The sequence below is a fragment of the Suricata suricatta genome, chromosome 6, assembly GCF_006229205.1.
Source record: "Suricata suricatta isolate VVHF042 chromosome 6, meerkat_22Aug2017_6uvM2_HiC, whole genome shotgun sequence".
NCBI lineage: Eukaryota > Metazoa > Chordata > Mammalia > Carnivora > Herpestidae > Suricata > Suricata suricatta.
The window spans coordinates 13538025-13553726 of NC_043705.1; the positions used below are offsets into that span (position 1 = coordinate 13538025).

The 15702-nt window shown below is 44.7% G+C and overlaps 1 protein-coding gene across 1 annotated transcript in view; it reads right to left on the reverse strand.

Moving 5' to 3' along the window:
* The window catches only part of RNF130 (ring finger protein 130), a gene marked incomplete at its 5' end in the record, with an annotated part of 75919 nt that overhangs the window by 14017 nt on the left and 46200 nt on the right, over positions 1 to 15702 (reverse strand). Inside the window, 2 exons of the mRNA XM_029941665.1 lie at positions 5433 to 5515; positions 7326 to 7397. Coding sequence (XP_029797525.1) covers positions 5433 to 5515; positions 7326 to 7397 — 155 coding nt within the window. The remainder of the gene's footprint in view (positions 1 to 5432; positions 5516 to 7325; positions 7398 to 15702) is intronic.

Genomic DNA, 15702 nt, shown 5'->3' on the forward strand with positions numbered 1-15702 from the left:
CCTCCTTACAAAGGTACATCTGCCTAACCCCTGGCCTACAGACCTCTGAGGGTTTGGTTAGTGTTGGGTGGGGGTGGGTGGCTGGGAAAGGTGCCTGAGGCCAGTTCTGCGGTGGACTTTGGGTGGTTGGCAAGTGACAGGAGAGTTGATGTTGTGTGACCTTTGAGGGGGGGGGGGGCTGCTGACTTTAGCCCTTGGTTTTAGCAAACAGCAGAGGCCTGAGGGCAAATGGCGATTTGCTCTCCCTCTTCCCTGTCACCTTCCTGTCACCTTTTTCTTCACCTCCTGTCACCCCACTGCTTTCTGTTTTTCTTAATCTACTGCCTTTCTTTTTTATTACTGGTTGTTCAGAAAAAGTAAAATGGTATAATCCCATATTTAATTTTTAAGCCTGCATGAGCTGAGTGTTCTCTGCTTATCTGTTCCTTAATTTAAGTTTTAAGTGCATTTTTCTTATGTTGGGCTTTTTAATCATTTCCTTACAGGTGTCCCGCCCCCCCCCCCCCCCCCCCCCCCCCGCCACCGTTCCCGGTACGGTAATGGACCGCAAAGACCAACTGGGTCTCCAGAGGCAAACTGAGAATGTCTCCCTCTCCTAGCTGAGTCAAAATCCGAAAAAAAAATTCTTTCTTAAAACAAACAAAAAACCTTTTCCTTCTGACTAGTGTCTAGCCCATGGCTCTCCTACCTTTGACCCTCACCCCCAGACTTCCCAACAGCCGAGCTCCTGGGCCTCAGCCTGGTTCCCGGAGCACTCCCCCCTCATCTGAGCACAGCCGGGCACTTTTCTGTTCCCCTGTGGCCCTCTGCACCCTGCCCCCTTGGGGCCACAGCCAGAATCTTACTGAGTAACCAATGCGTGCTCCTTCCTTCCCTCATCACCCGTGTCCTTACCCTCTTGCTTCGCTGCTGCACCAAGTGCAGCCTGGTGGCCTCCCCCTTCCTCTCCCAGGCATGGTTCTGCTGCTACAGCGTGTGAGCCTTCCTGACTCCGCCGTGTCTCCAGCAAGCCATGGGGGGGGGGGGCACTACCTTTGTGAGGTTGTTTGGAACGGTAAACAGCAACAAGCTGTCGTCGAATACTTAGAAAAGCACCAATGGTGTGCAAAGGAAAGTTACTATTAAACACATACTCAGGCAAAGTAATATTACTGTTTCACATGACAGCTCGATAAACGGTCAGAACGAGTGAGTGGGCCTCAGGCACCAGAATGCCCAGCACCCGTGACCTGGGACTAGCCTGCAGGTGCACCACGGGCGCCCATGGACGTCTCACAGGGCGGCACCTGGGGCCAGCCAGACTCTGAGAAGAAACCCTGCTCACTGCTGTGAGAAACTCGGGTAGTCAAAGTATACACAGAAGCATTCAGGGCCGAGAGGTGGGCAGGGACAGGATGCAAGGCAGGTAATGTGCCAAGGAGCAGCAAGAAAGACCTTGGGGTACAGAACGCAGAATTTATGGGACACGAAAGGAACAAAGCCAGCAGTACTGCACTGTGTGCGGCACCTGCCCCCTTTCCTCCTTCCGGAACTGCCACAGACTAGAGGGACTAGAACGATGGCCGGGGGTGGGGGGAAGGGGAGCTGTTTTCACAGCTTTACGGCCTCTTGGTGTCTGTGAGACCCTGGCAAATCTAAGAGGCCCCGGGATCACTACAGGTCAGAGACGACAACTCCCCCGTTGCCAGGCTAGGCAGCAGACGCTGTGCAAACAGGTGTTCCCTCGGGGAGGGGCACCACTGCGATGCCACCCCTCTTAGCGCCCAAGTGGCATCTTGGACACACATTTATCCAAGCTGTGGCACTCCACTTCTGAAAATTATTTTTAACCACTAAAAAATGTTGTGGCTGACCTTTAAATCAAAGAGGTCTAAATAAGGCGGTAGTCTCTAGGGCGTGCTGGCGAACATCCTAGATGATCAGCTGTAATCAACTGACACAAGCAGGAAGCCCCAGAGCAATGCCAACCACCATCTGTCCGCAGTAAATGAACGTGACAGAGGAGGAAAAGTAAAGGTCATGCACCAAAAAGCCAGCAATCCACGAAGGCTCTGCTATCTACAAAGTGTCAGTTCAGTCTGCAGACAGGCTGGTTAAAAGTTAAGGACAGATAGAAACAAAGGCACCGGGCTTTCTTCTTCCCTTACTCAGGTGGAGAAGGGACAGGAAGCACAGATCCTTCCCCAGGTCTGGCTGTGAGGGGAGGGGCCGCAGGGCGGTATTTGGAGATGGGGTAAGAAACTGGCACAGGAAGTGCTTGCGTATGACAAGATGCCAGAGACAGAACAAAACCTGGTAGGAGCAGACAGTCCACGGAGCAAGGTCCCTGAGGAGGGGAAGGTCCCTTTCATGGGGCCCAGGTGAAAAGAGTACATGGGAGCAAAGGGGGCCCGTTTCCACCCAGACAGGAGGGGAAGCCGCAGGCAAGGCTGGAGAGGCAGGGGCACCTGAAAGCTTGACGTCAGACAGCTGTGGACTTCTGGGTCTAACGGCCATTATTTTCCCTGTGGATGTGACGGGGAAGCTCTCCAGCCAGAGCGAGGAACAGAGGGATGAGCTGGGGTGTTTAAAGGAGACTGAACACACCTGCAAGTGCGGCTGTGAGGAACAAGGAGAGCCAACCGGGAAAGAGAAGGCTCTGGGCAGCACCCTGCGCCCAGCTGGGGGTCTGCCTGGAGTCTCATGGGAGGCAGGGAAGTACCAGTGCCACCTGGCAACGAGAGCTCAGGGGAGATGCTGGGTCTCAAAAACCTAGAGATCGAAGAGGAAGGGCAGGGTGACCCAGGCAGAGGGAACAGAATAGGCAGCAGCACAAGGCCAGAAGTAATTTGAAAGTACTCTAGAGGAGCCCACTGGAAACCTTAGACAAGGCCACCCTGGAAGGTGTCCATTTTCTATAGGACAGCTTACAGTTAGTTTTGTAGATTATCCTCTCAATGTAAACTAGACTGACTTGACTTCCAGACAGACTCTGGTTTTCTCAACTGCTGACATCTGTGGTCGTCACAACTGTGTGTGCTACAGGCATCCAGTGGGGGGAGCCAGGGATCCTGCTAAATATCCTGGATATACAGGGCAGCCTCCCCCCTCCCGTCCCTCCCCGCTGACCTCAAATATCAACAGTGCCAAGGCTCAGAAACCTGGCTCCAGGTGAAAAGTTGTCAATTCTGGTCCCACGAAGTATTGCTCAATGTGCAAAGCTGATTTTCACTGTACCTGAGAATTATGGTGGTGTTACCGTTTCGGTGAGGTGAACAGTTCTGCCAAGCACATGTGCAACACAGCTTAGAGAAAGCTACAGCCTGTTGAGGCTTAGAAAGTAAGCGGTACAGGGGCGCCTGGGTGGCTCTGTCGGTTAAGTGTCCTACTTGAGCTCAGGTCATGATCTCACAGCTTGTGGGTTCGAGCCCCACATCGGGCTCTGGGCTGACAGAGCCTGTGGCCTCCTCTTTCTCTGTCCCTCCTCCCCACTCCCCCTCAATAATAAAAAATATTCTTAAAAAAAAAAAAACAAAAAGAGAAAGTAGTAAGTGGCACAGACACCAATCTGCTCCAAGGCAAAAGGGGACCTCTGATATACAGGCAGTGGGGATGTCTAGTCCAGACAAGGACTCAGCACGGAGGACAACAGGACCGAGGGTACAGTGCCCTCTCTACAGATACAAATGGGTGAGAACCAGTTCTCTGGTGGCAGGAGCAGCCACAGGGATGGCTAAGAGCAGGCCGAGCAGTTTCAGGGCCGCCCAGGTGCCTATTCACAACCACACTCCTTGGCCTCGCGGTGTTTCTGAATGTTCCCCACTGATTCCGACACACAGGTCGGGAAAGCACTGGATGATGTCAAGGAAAAGAGGACTAAGAGTAAAACGCTAGAAAAGCCAATGCTTAAGGGGCAGGGGGCACGTGGAGCAAGTTTCTGGAGTGATCCATTGCTGGCCGAGGCCCCCGAGGAAGATCCTCACGGCAGCAACAAGCACGGACAGCTCATGTCCAGATGGTCCCTCCGGAGGGGGGACCCTGGCCTGAAATATGAAGACAGAATTTGGAAAGATTTGGCTTCTTCCTGGTGATTCTAGTGTCAGAAGAAATCTGTGCATGTAAAAACTTTTTAAAAAGCAGCTAAGACCTGATAATGCTTTATAATGTACCTACTGATCTTTTCCTGTTTGTATTTGGCTGTGTCTTTCCTTCAGCCTCATGTTTTAGACCAGAAATGACCAATGATGGCAGCTGAAGGAAATCTAATCACACAATTACATAATTTAATTTTTATAGGACAGTTTACAGTTAGTTTTGTAGATTATCCTTGCAATGTAAACTAGACTGACTTGACTTCCAGACAGACTTTGGTTTTCTGTTTCAGCATATGGAATTAGTCTTAAGTTCTAGGATTAAAAACAAACAAACCAACCAACCCACAGATCTTTCTGGGTTCAAAACAGTCTCATGGAGACAACTACTGACATTTATTTTATTTTCTCCCATGTTCTTTGTTATTAGAAGGTCAGGGTGGAGTAGCATGTGTTTTCAGAGAATGGAGAAGGAAGAGGAAAAGTCTTCGATTTCCAGCGAGTTCGTATTTTTCCAATCAACACCCAGAACTGTGTGTCTTACTGTTTCACACACCCTAGCCTGAGATGGCGGCGTGGCAGACACCAACATGCTTCTGAAGAATGTCTGCTCTTTTCAGACACCCTTGTCTGGAGGGCCATACCTGGCCCCAGAGGAGGAGCGCCAACATGCAAGGCCGACCTTTACTTGGACTGTGCGGCCCTGGCATGCACTAGGAACATCACTGTCCTTCACTGTACGGCGTGGGGAAAAGCACTGACCCCGCCCAGGACGGTGCCCGCCGAGCACACAGAGTGGCCCCCCGACCCTGTCCCAGCCCCAGAACTCTGGGTTCCTGCACCAAGCGAACACCGCCGAGCCTCATCGCACAGCCTCATGCTGTGCTTGCATTTAATGGGGAGAGGAACGGTGGCTGGTTTCAAAACCCGTAAAAGTCACAGGGTTAAAAATTCTTGACCTTGGGGCGCCAGGGTGGCTCAGTGGGTTAAGGGTCTGCCTCTTGGCTTCAGCTCCAGTGAAGATCTCATAGTTTTGTGGGTTCGAGGCCCGTGTTAGGCTCTCCACTGGCAGGCTGGAGCCCGCTTGGGATTCTCCCCCCTTCTCCCACGCTCCTCCCCAACTCGCATGGTCTCTGTGTCACTCCAAATAAATAAATAGACTTAAAGACATACTTTAAAAATTCCTGCCCTTAATGCTCTTAGGCTACAATGTGTCCAGATATTTTTTCTCCATGTGCTTCTTGAAGCAGGAAGTCTGTGGTGGCGTGGCACGGTCCGCTGCCGGCCACAAGAGCCATGAGCAAGGTGACTCTCAAAGACCAAGTGGACCCCCACTCTGAAGGGACAAGAAACCCGACGTACTTGCATGGGAGAATCCTGACAACATCGTTCTGCTTATAGCTCTCGATGCAGACCGCGCAGTGATCAAAGTCTGGGTCTGTTTCCTGCAATAAAAAGCAAAGGCACAAAAGTCACATGCTAAGAACTAAAGATATACCTAAATGGAGGAAACATAATCCCGCTAAGAATTCTCCTGTGGCAACTATGGTAAGCAACTGATTACAAAATTAAGAGTTATGAACAATTTTAATGTTTTCATTTGCTTACCTGTATTGACCCAAATTACACGTAAGCCACTCTACATGGCTCTACCTTTTTAAACAACGATGTAACAGTTAATACTTGTGTTAGTGAAAGGTCTTAGAAGTCAGAAAAACAAGATTCAAGTCCACTACCACCTGGGACCATCCTCTCAGCCTCCTCCTCCCACTGCCGCAGCACTGTTCAGGTCGGGGAGGGGGGGGGGTCACTGCACACCTTCCACCATGTGGATCTTCAACAGAAGGTCATCGGACCGCACGTCTGTCTAAGTACAGGCAGGAAAGACAAGCCCTGAGGATGGGAGCTCATCACAGAGCCAGGGCAGAGCATGGTCACGGCCCAATTCAATACCGGGTCTCTACCGAGGACCAAAAAGAGTCAGCCAGGTATCGGGTCATGAGGTTAACTGGCTTCCTTCCTCCTCTGTGCTGGGAAACGGCTTCCCTTGGTTTGCATTTCCAGGAGCCCAAGCCAGGAAAGGGCAGACTGTCTGCTGTGTCATGGCCACTTGGACTGAAACTCAGCGGGACGACACCTGGTAGGCCTAGGAAGAGGCGTTGTTCTGAATAAGGACTGCTTGGTGTCATCCTGAAGGACACGAGCGTGGGCAGGCCGTGCCTGCTCTGGGGACTGCAGATTAATGTGGCCGCCGGGCCAGGGAAACATTCACAGGGCTGACCGCTCGTCTGGGCTGAGAGGGCAGCTGGTGTGATGCTGCTACTATTTTCTGCAATGAAAAACTGGATGTGGTGGTGTCGAGGCAGTGGGAATGAAAATGAGTGAAATCCAGAAAGTAGTGAAACTAAGGAGGATGGAGACTCATCTGAAATGCTCCTTCCAGAGCCATTTGTTAAATATTAGAGCCAGGTGGGGGGGATGAGGGGTGGCAGAAAACTGTTTGGGATTTATGCCTTCAGAGATGCAACTTTTTTGTTCTAGATAACTTTGAGCACATCAAGTGTAGGGTCTAACACCGAGTTGCTACTTTGTCCTTAGAGAGCAGAAGCGGGCTCCGTGTAACAGACCTGACTGGGGAACTGTGGTCAGCGGCTCTCAGCCACAGCCTAGGTCACTGCCTTTCTCATTCAGTCCCCGTAAGCTGAGGACTCAACCCTGACACACTATGCGCTTCCTTCCAACTGTCTAGCTTGCTGTACAGAAAGTGCCTTGCGAATGACACTCCCTGGAGATGTGGACCTCCAGCTCTCTGTTAAACCAGTGACGGGCTAAGACACAAAGGAGGTGTGGCCAGGTCTCGGGAAGCACAGGGAGAGACATTTATTCCTGGCCACTGAGTGTACTGACGGACCCATTAATTAGCATCCTTCCCAAAAGTATCCTTGGTTGCGGCAGGAGAAGGCTCCGTGGAACACTGAAGCTGGAGTAACTGTAAGTAGACCCAGAAAGGTGATAATGGCGGGAGACTGAAAAGTCCAGGAAAGACAGAAACTGCGTAAAGGGCCTCCAAAGGAGACAGGCCAAGTGTAAGTGTTCAAGGCAGGGTTACTTTAAAATAAAGCAGGGTGTATGCCTGGAGAAAAGGAGTCACCTAACAAACGAGACACAGATGATGAGGGTGTATTCTCTCCCACCAAATCGAAAGCAAAACTACTTTATTATTTTAATAGTGTTAAGGTTATTTCACTACTATACCTTGTCACCCTTTTTTACTGTTCTGGTTGTCAATTTGCTGATGGCTTTCTTGGCAGCATCTCCAAGACGACGCTATGAAAATTACAAAAAGAAAAAGACTTTAAATGTAAGCTCTCTGGATGAAGTTCTCTTTCTATTTTATTATTTTTTAAATGTTTTCTTTATGCTCTGTGCTGACAGCTTGGACCCTGGAGCCTGCTTCAGATTCTGTGTCTCCCGCTCTCTCTGCCTCTTTCCTGCTTGTGCTCTCTCTGAAAAATTAATAAATGTTAAAAAAAACAACAACAACCCTACATATATTTTTGAGAGTGTGCAAGTGGGGCCATGGCAGAGAGAGGGGGGCAGAGGATCTGAAGCAGGTTCCACGCTGTCAACACAGAGCGTGATGTGGGGCTTGAACTCACAAACCACAAAATCATGACCTGAGCTGGAATTGGATGCTCAACCTACTGAGCCACCCAGGTGCCCCCTCTGGATGGTGTTCTTGATTTTAAAATAATGAAATGTATAAAGCCCCTGTTATCTTACAACATTCTCCATGTCATATCATAGGAAATGGATCCTAAAAAAGCAATGAAAATTAGAAAAACTGGCATTTCCCCCAGATATTCATTATTCTGAACTGAATTACTGAATTATTCTGGTTGAATAATGAAAAAAGCATGTATAGCAAAAAAAATCCCAGGTGTCCTACTCACTACTGCATTCTGTATTTCACAAACCTTTGCAATATTATAGCATTATTGAAATCTACTTCTTGCACAGGTCGGAGCAGTACTACTTTTCTGACAGCTTTCCTATTCAGTTCCATGGATGGTTAGATGTATAAGCTGTCTTAGTAAATAAAAGGAACCTCCAATGCCCCTGAAACTGCTTATCACATTGCCAGGTGCAGCAGAACAGAGGCAGTCACGGGCTCTCCTTCTGTCTCTGCCACCACAATGCTCCATGATCTTAGGAAGATGTGCTTATCTTTCCAGGACTGGGTTGTCTGAAAGGGTTAAAGTCACAGAGGAATCTCAAAGGTTGGATTTATCCAACATTTTGCCAGATGCTGCTAGACACTAAAAGACCGTGCACTCCTAATCTTGAAAAGTCAACCGAACTGAGGAACAGACCAGTCAACACATTTTTACCGAATGCTGTGCAGCAGGGCATGCCCAAGTGGTGTGGCAGCACAAAGCGGAGCAGGGCAGGGGAGGGAGGTCAGGGAAGGGCTTGAGACAGGATTCCTGAGCTGGACTTGGAACACCAGTGGGAAGGAATTCGACAAGAAAAAGCACAGGGGTAGGAGGGGGAACTCCTTGACAAACAAATGATCTAATTAATAAAGAGGTGTGAAGAACAGGAAGATGAAGGAAATTATCACTCACTGTCACTAGGAGGAGCATATATTGTATTGTGCAAATTAGAACGTTTTAATAGTCAGAGGGCCCTACTAAGAATTACCCATGGACAGTCGGTCCAAATGAGCCACACGGGGACAGGTGGCCACTACACACAAGCGACTCTTGAGCTGTGGGAAGAGGCAGATGGTGAGGCTGAAGGAGGTTGGTGGGGGCTAGAAGGGAGGACCCTGGACTTTATATCTTGAGGATCACACAAAAAATATTAGAAACATTAAAAATTTAGGAGGAATTAAAAAATACACAAAAGGGAATAATTTAATGAACTGTATGTATTATGTATCCATCATGTAGCTCCGATGATCAGTATTTTACGAATATTTTTCATCTGTCCCCTCCTCTTGACTGCACTAGGGGATTCAAAGCCTACCACAAGTACGGTGTCATTTCCCCCACAACATCTTCACTCTGCCTGACAGGGGTGTTCGTTTGGTGCCACTGTCTTACCTAACAAAATTAACAATAAGTAATCAACACGATCAAATACTCAGACCTTACAGCAATTTCCTCAGCCATTTCCAGGATGTCTTTTTATATAGTTGGCTTGTTTGACGCAGAATACAAAATCCACACACTGCATTTGGTTGCTGTTCCCCTCTATCATATATGTATCTTTAGCCTTATGGAAACAGAACTGACTTAAACTGCATGTTTAAAGTGTATAATCTGAGGTTTTGACGAGGCCCTTGAAACCATCAGCACCATCAAGACAGTATCTCTCATCCCCTGATTTTCTTGGGTCTCTTCCTAATCCCTTCCTCCTGCCACCAATCCACTCATCCACTTTCTGCTTTTTTCAGTTTTACACAGACAGTATTATAGAACGCACTATTTTACATGCAGTTTTTTACTCAGCATAATTATTTTAAGATTAATCTGTGATGTTGAGGTGTGGCTCAGTCAGTTAAGTGTCCAACTCCTGATTTTGGCTCAGGTCATGATCTCACGGTTTGGGAGTTCGAGCCCCACATCGGGCCCTGTGCTGACCGTGCAGAGCTGGCTTGGGCTTCCTCCCTGACTTGTCTGCACATGCTCGCACTCTCTCAAAAATGAGTAACAAAAAAAAATTAAGCATATTGTTGTATATATCAATAGTTCATTGCTTTCTTAAGCTATGAAGTATCCTACTGCACAGATTACACCACCATGTATTTATCTTTTTACCTGTTGCTGGAACTTTTGTATTGTTTCAGTGAACAAAGCTGAAATCACCTTATTTACTTATACAAATCTTTATAAAGACATGTGCTTTCTTTTCTCTGGGGTAAATACTCATAAAGGAGGGAAGACCAGCTAGTACGGGTGGGTATGTCTGGCTTTTCAAAAGGCTGCCAAAGTGTCTGCCAATGCGAGTGGGCCACTTTATGTTTCCACAAGCTGTATACTAAGATCCTGGTTCCTCTGCATCCTCACCAACACTTGGTATGGCCGGTCTCTTTCATTTGATCGTGATCACGCTAAGAGGTGTGCGGCGGTTACCTCCCTGTGGCTTAAACCTGCATTTCCCTAAGGCCTAATGGTGGTGAGCGTCTTGGCAGGTACATCTTTGCCACGTGCCTATCTTCTCTGGTGAGTGTCTGAATCTTTTGCCCATTTTCTACTGAGTTGTTCTCTTATTACTGACTTGAGAGAATATTTTACATATTCTAGACACAATTCCTTTTGCATATATCTTCTCTCACTCTGCATCATAAGTTTTATTTAAAAAAAAGTCTAAATGTTTATTTTTGAAAGACAGAGTGTGAGCAGGGGAGGGGCAGAGAGAGAGGGAGACACAATCGGAAGCAGGGTGCAGGCTCCCCTGTGGCAGAGTTTTTAATTTTGATGGTCCATTTATCAATTTTTCATTTGTGGATTGTACTCCGGTGTCATATCTAAGTAATTTTTGTCTATTCCAAGGTTAAAGACTTTCCCCTATTTTCTTTTCCAGAAGTTTTATTGTTTTAGGTTTTGTAGGTAGGCCTCTGATCCATATTGAGTTAATTTTGTATGTGGTGTGAGGTACTGATCATGCTTGGCTTTGGTTTGTTTTGCATATGGTATCTAGTTCTTCCAGCAATAATTGTTGAAAAGGCTGCTCATTCTCCACTGAACCGCCTTTGTACATCTGGCAAAAACCACCTGCCCGTAAATGTGTGGGACGGTGTCTGGACGCTATTCTGTATCAGTAAGCAAATTTCACAGTCATTGATTTCTTGTGCTTTGTTAAAACAAATTCGAAATCAGGTGGTATTATACCTCCAACTACTTTTCCCTTCTTTTCCAACTTCCTTTTGGTTGTTCTTGATCCAGGGCATTCTCATAAGAGTTTTAGGTTAAGCTTGTCCGTTTCTATAAAAAAGTTATCTGGGATTTATATTATGATTGATTGCACTGAATGCATAGATCAATTTGGAAAGAAGTGACATCTTAATAGCATTGAGTCTTCCCTTCAACAATGTATCTCTCTCCATCCATTAGTTCTTACTTAATTTCTCTCAGCAAAATTTTATAGTATTCTCTGTGCAGGTCTTCCACATCTTCTGTCAGATATCTAATAATTTCCTGTTGATTCTATTTTCTGTTTAGTGCTAATGAAAACAGTACTTAAAAACTTACATTCTTATTTATTACTTATAGAGAAATAAAATTGATTTTTGTATACTGATATTTTACATCGAAATTATATCTCTCAACCTGCTAACATCCATTTATTAGATCCAGCAGCTTTTTTACAGACTCTGTCAAATTTTTACATAGACACTAATGTCCTTTGTGAATGAAGATGGTTTTACTTACTCATTTCTCATATGGGTACCTTTTATGCCTTTTCTTTACTCCCTGTTGTGCTGGCCAGAACTTCTGGTACGATGTGGGAATAAAAGTCATCAGAGCACACATCCTTTTATTGTTCCTAACCCTAAAAAGAAACATTTAATCCTTCACCATTTAGTATGACGGTATAGCTGCTGGTTTTCCGTGGACGCCCCTCACCAGTTTAAAAAGTTACTTTTAATGTCTTGTTTGCAAAATGTTTTAAAAATGGGAAGAGATGTTGGACTTTGGCAAATGTATCTTCCTCCATCTACTGAGACATATGGTTTTCTTTTTCTTTTGTTTGTTAAAATGGTAAACTACATCAGTTAATTTCCTAATGTTAAAACAGCCTTGCTTTCTTGGGATCCATACCACCTGGTCATGATGAATTATCCTATTTATCCACTGTTGGGTATGATTTGCTAGAATTTTAGAATTTTTACATTTTTGTTCAAGAGGGATTCCGGTCTGTAGTTTTCTCTTTTGTAATGTTTTTATCTAGTTTGGTATCAGGAAGATGCTGGCTATATTTAGAACGGGGAAGTATTCCTGCCTTTTGGATTTTCTAGAGTTTGTATATTTCTTCCTTAAGTGTTTGACAGAATTTACCAGAAACCATCTGCCTGGAGTTTTGTTGTTGTTGCTGTTTAAGGCTTTAAATTACAAATGCCCTTTTCCTGATGACAAAGGGCTATTTATCTTCTCATCTTGCATGTGCTTTGGTCATTAGTATCTTTCATGGAATTTGTCCATTTCATATAAGTTGTGAAATTTATTGCCATAAAATTCTCATAATATTCACGGATTATCCTTATAATCTGTAGTGACGTCATTGCTCTCATTTTTTATACTAATTTGTGCTTCCCCCCTGAATTTGGCCAGAAGCTTATCAATTTTATTGATTTTCTCTTAGAGCTATTATTTTCTGTTTTCTAATTCACTGACTGCTGCTCTGATCTTTTATTATTTCCTTTCTTCTGCTTACTTTGGATTTAATTTGCTTTTATCCCCCCAGTTTCTTTTCTTTTTTAAAAATGTTTAAAAGTTTATTTATTTTGAAAGAGACAGAGACAGCACGAGTTGGGGACGGGCAGAGAGAGAGGAGACAGAGAAGTCCAAGCAAGCCCCATGCTGCCAGTGCAGAGCCCAACATGGGGCTTAAACTCACGAAACTGTGAGATCACAACCTGAGCTGAAGCCAAGACGCTTGACTGACTGAGCCACTCAGGCGCCCTTTCCCCAGCTTAAGACACAGCTGAGAGTATTAATTTCAGAACGTTCATATTTTCTAATGTAAGGCACAGCTTTAGTGGAACTTTCAAAATTCTGATATTCTGTGTTTTCATTTTCATTCAGTTCAAATGATTCTCTCATTTCCCTTTTATCTTTATCCCACGTGTTATTTAAAAGTAAGCTCGTTTCCAAATATGAGTTTTTCAAAGATTTTTCTGTTACCTATGTCTCTGTTTAATTCCAAGTGATCAGAAAGCATATTTTGTAGGACTCAAATCCTGCTAAATCTATCGAGACTTGTTTTTATGGCTCAGAATACATGTCAAAAGAATGTGTATTCTGCTTTTGTTGGACAGAGTGTTCTTTACATGTCAATCAGGGCGAATTAATTATGTTTATTTAAATCTTTTTTATGCTCACTGATTTTCTGTCCACTTGTACTTTCAATTGAGGAGGGCTGTTGAATCTTGGACTCTAACCGCGGGTCTGTGCTTCTCATTGCGGCATCCCATTAGTTTTCACTTCAGGTTATTCTGAAGCCTTCTTAGTAGGAGCACCAGGGTTTGGGGGCCATGTCTTCTTACAAGAGACCGATTTATGATTAAGAAGCGACTTTTATCCCTGGCAGTAGCTTTGCTCTGAAATCACCTGATACTAATCTACTTGATCTTGAACTGTGATCTGTGATTTTCATTCTTTTGACCTACTTATATTTTTATATTTGAAGGAGGTTACTTGTAGGCATCATATGGTTGGGTCCTACTTTTTTTTTTTTTTTATCCAATCTGTTAATCTCTGCTTTTAATGGAGGTGTTTAGACCATATAGCTTAATGTGATTATTGATTTCAGCTCAGGTCATGATCTCATGATACCTGAGTTCAAGCCCTGTGTTGGGCTCTGCATTGAGCATGGAGCCTGCTTGGGATTCTCTCTCTGACCCTCCCTCACTCACACTCTCTCAAAATAATAAACTATATATACATGGCATAAATCTGTCACCTTTTAAGTGTATAGCTCAGTGGTAAATACATTCACAGTGTTGTGCAGCCACCACCCCCCATAACTCTTGTCAATCTGAAACTACAACCTTTACATGACTCCACATTCTCTACTCTCCCCCAGCCTATTCTACTTTCTGTCTTTATAATAATTTCGACCACGCTAAGTACCTCGTATTAGTGGAGCCATATGATATTTGTCTTTCTGTGACTGGGTTTTGTTTCACTTAGCCTTATGTCTTCCAGGTTCACCCATGTTGTAGCATACCACAGAATTTTCTTCCGTTTTAATGCTAATGATATTCTGCTGTATGCATTTACCACATTTTGCTTATCCATCTATCAATGGACATTTGGGTTGGTTCCACATTTCAGTTATTGTGAAGAATGCTGCTATAAATATGGGTGTACAAATATCTCTTTTAGGCCCTGCTTTCATTTCTTTTGAGTATACCCAGAAGTGGAATGCTGGGTCATGTGGTAATCTACTCGTAATTTCTTAAAAAAAATTTTTTTTTAAACATTTATTTATTTTTGAGAGACAGAGAGACAGATCATGAGCAGGGGAGAGGCAGAGAGAGAAGGACACACAGAATCAGAAGTAGGCTCCAGGCTCCGAGCTGTCAGCACAGAACCCCTCATGGGCCTTGAACCCACTGACTGTAAGATCATGACTTGAGTTGAAGTCAGATGCCTAAATGACTGAGACAGCAGGTGCCCCTACTTGTAATTTCTTAAGGAACCTCCATACTTCTTTTCACAGTACTTGTACCATGTTACATTCCCACCAACAGTGCACAAGGGCTCAAATTTCTCCATATCCTCACCAATATTTGTTTTCTGTTCTGTTTGGTTTTAAAGCAGGCTCCATGCTGGGTGTGATCTCATGACCCTGAGGTCACTACCTGAGCTGAGTTCAAGAGGTGGGTGTTCAACTGACTGAGCCACCTAGGTGCTCCGTGTTTTTTTTTTTTGTTGTTTTTATTTAAATTTGTTAACTATAGTGTAATAGTTTTGTGTGTATAATTTAGTGAGTCAATACTTACATACAACCCTCAGTGCTTACCACAAGTGCACTCCTCAATCCCTCCATCTGTTTAACCCATTCCCCTGCATACTTCTCCTATGGTAAACTATCAGTTTGTTCTCTATAGTTAAAAGTCTTTCCATACTTCTCCTATGGTAAACTATCAGTTTGTTCTCTATAGTTAAAAGTCTTTCCTGTTTTCTGATTTTTTTATAGTAACCATCATAATGGATATGAAGTGGTATCTCATTGTGGTTTTGATTTTAATTTCCGTAATGATCAGTGATGTGGAGTATCTTTCCATTCATAGATCTTTGGAGAAATGTCTCTTTGTGTCCTCTGCCTACTTTTTTAAATTGAGTTGTTTACCTGCTGAGTTGTAGGAATTCTTTATATATTCTGGTGATTAACCCCTACTCAGAGATAGGATTTACAAATATTTTCTACCATTCTGTGAGTTGACTTTACATTCTGTTGATTGTGTCCTTTGATGGACAGAAGTTTTTAATTTTGATGTTGCTCAACTTACCTATTTTTAAAAAAATTACTTTTGGTATTGGTGTCATATCCAAGAAATCACTGCCAAATCCAATGTTATAAAGCCTTCCCCCTATGTTTTGCTTCAAGAGTTGCAGTTTTAGCTCTTATGTTGAAGTCTCTGGTCCATATTGAGTTACTTTTGCATATAGTGTAAGACAAGAGTCCAGATTCATTCTTTGGCATGTGGATATCCAGTTTCCCCAGAACCCTGTGTGGAAAAGATTGCACTTTCCCCACTGAATGGTACTCATAGGTCTAACAGGAGAACAGGAGAAACCTAATGGAGGACCAGGGGGAGGAGAAGAGGGAAAGAGAGTTGGGGAGAGAGAGGGACGCAAAACCTGAGAGACTTGAATACTGAAAACGAACTGAGGGT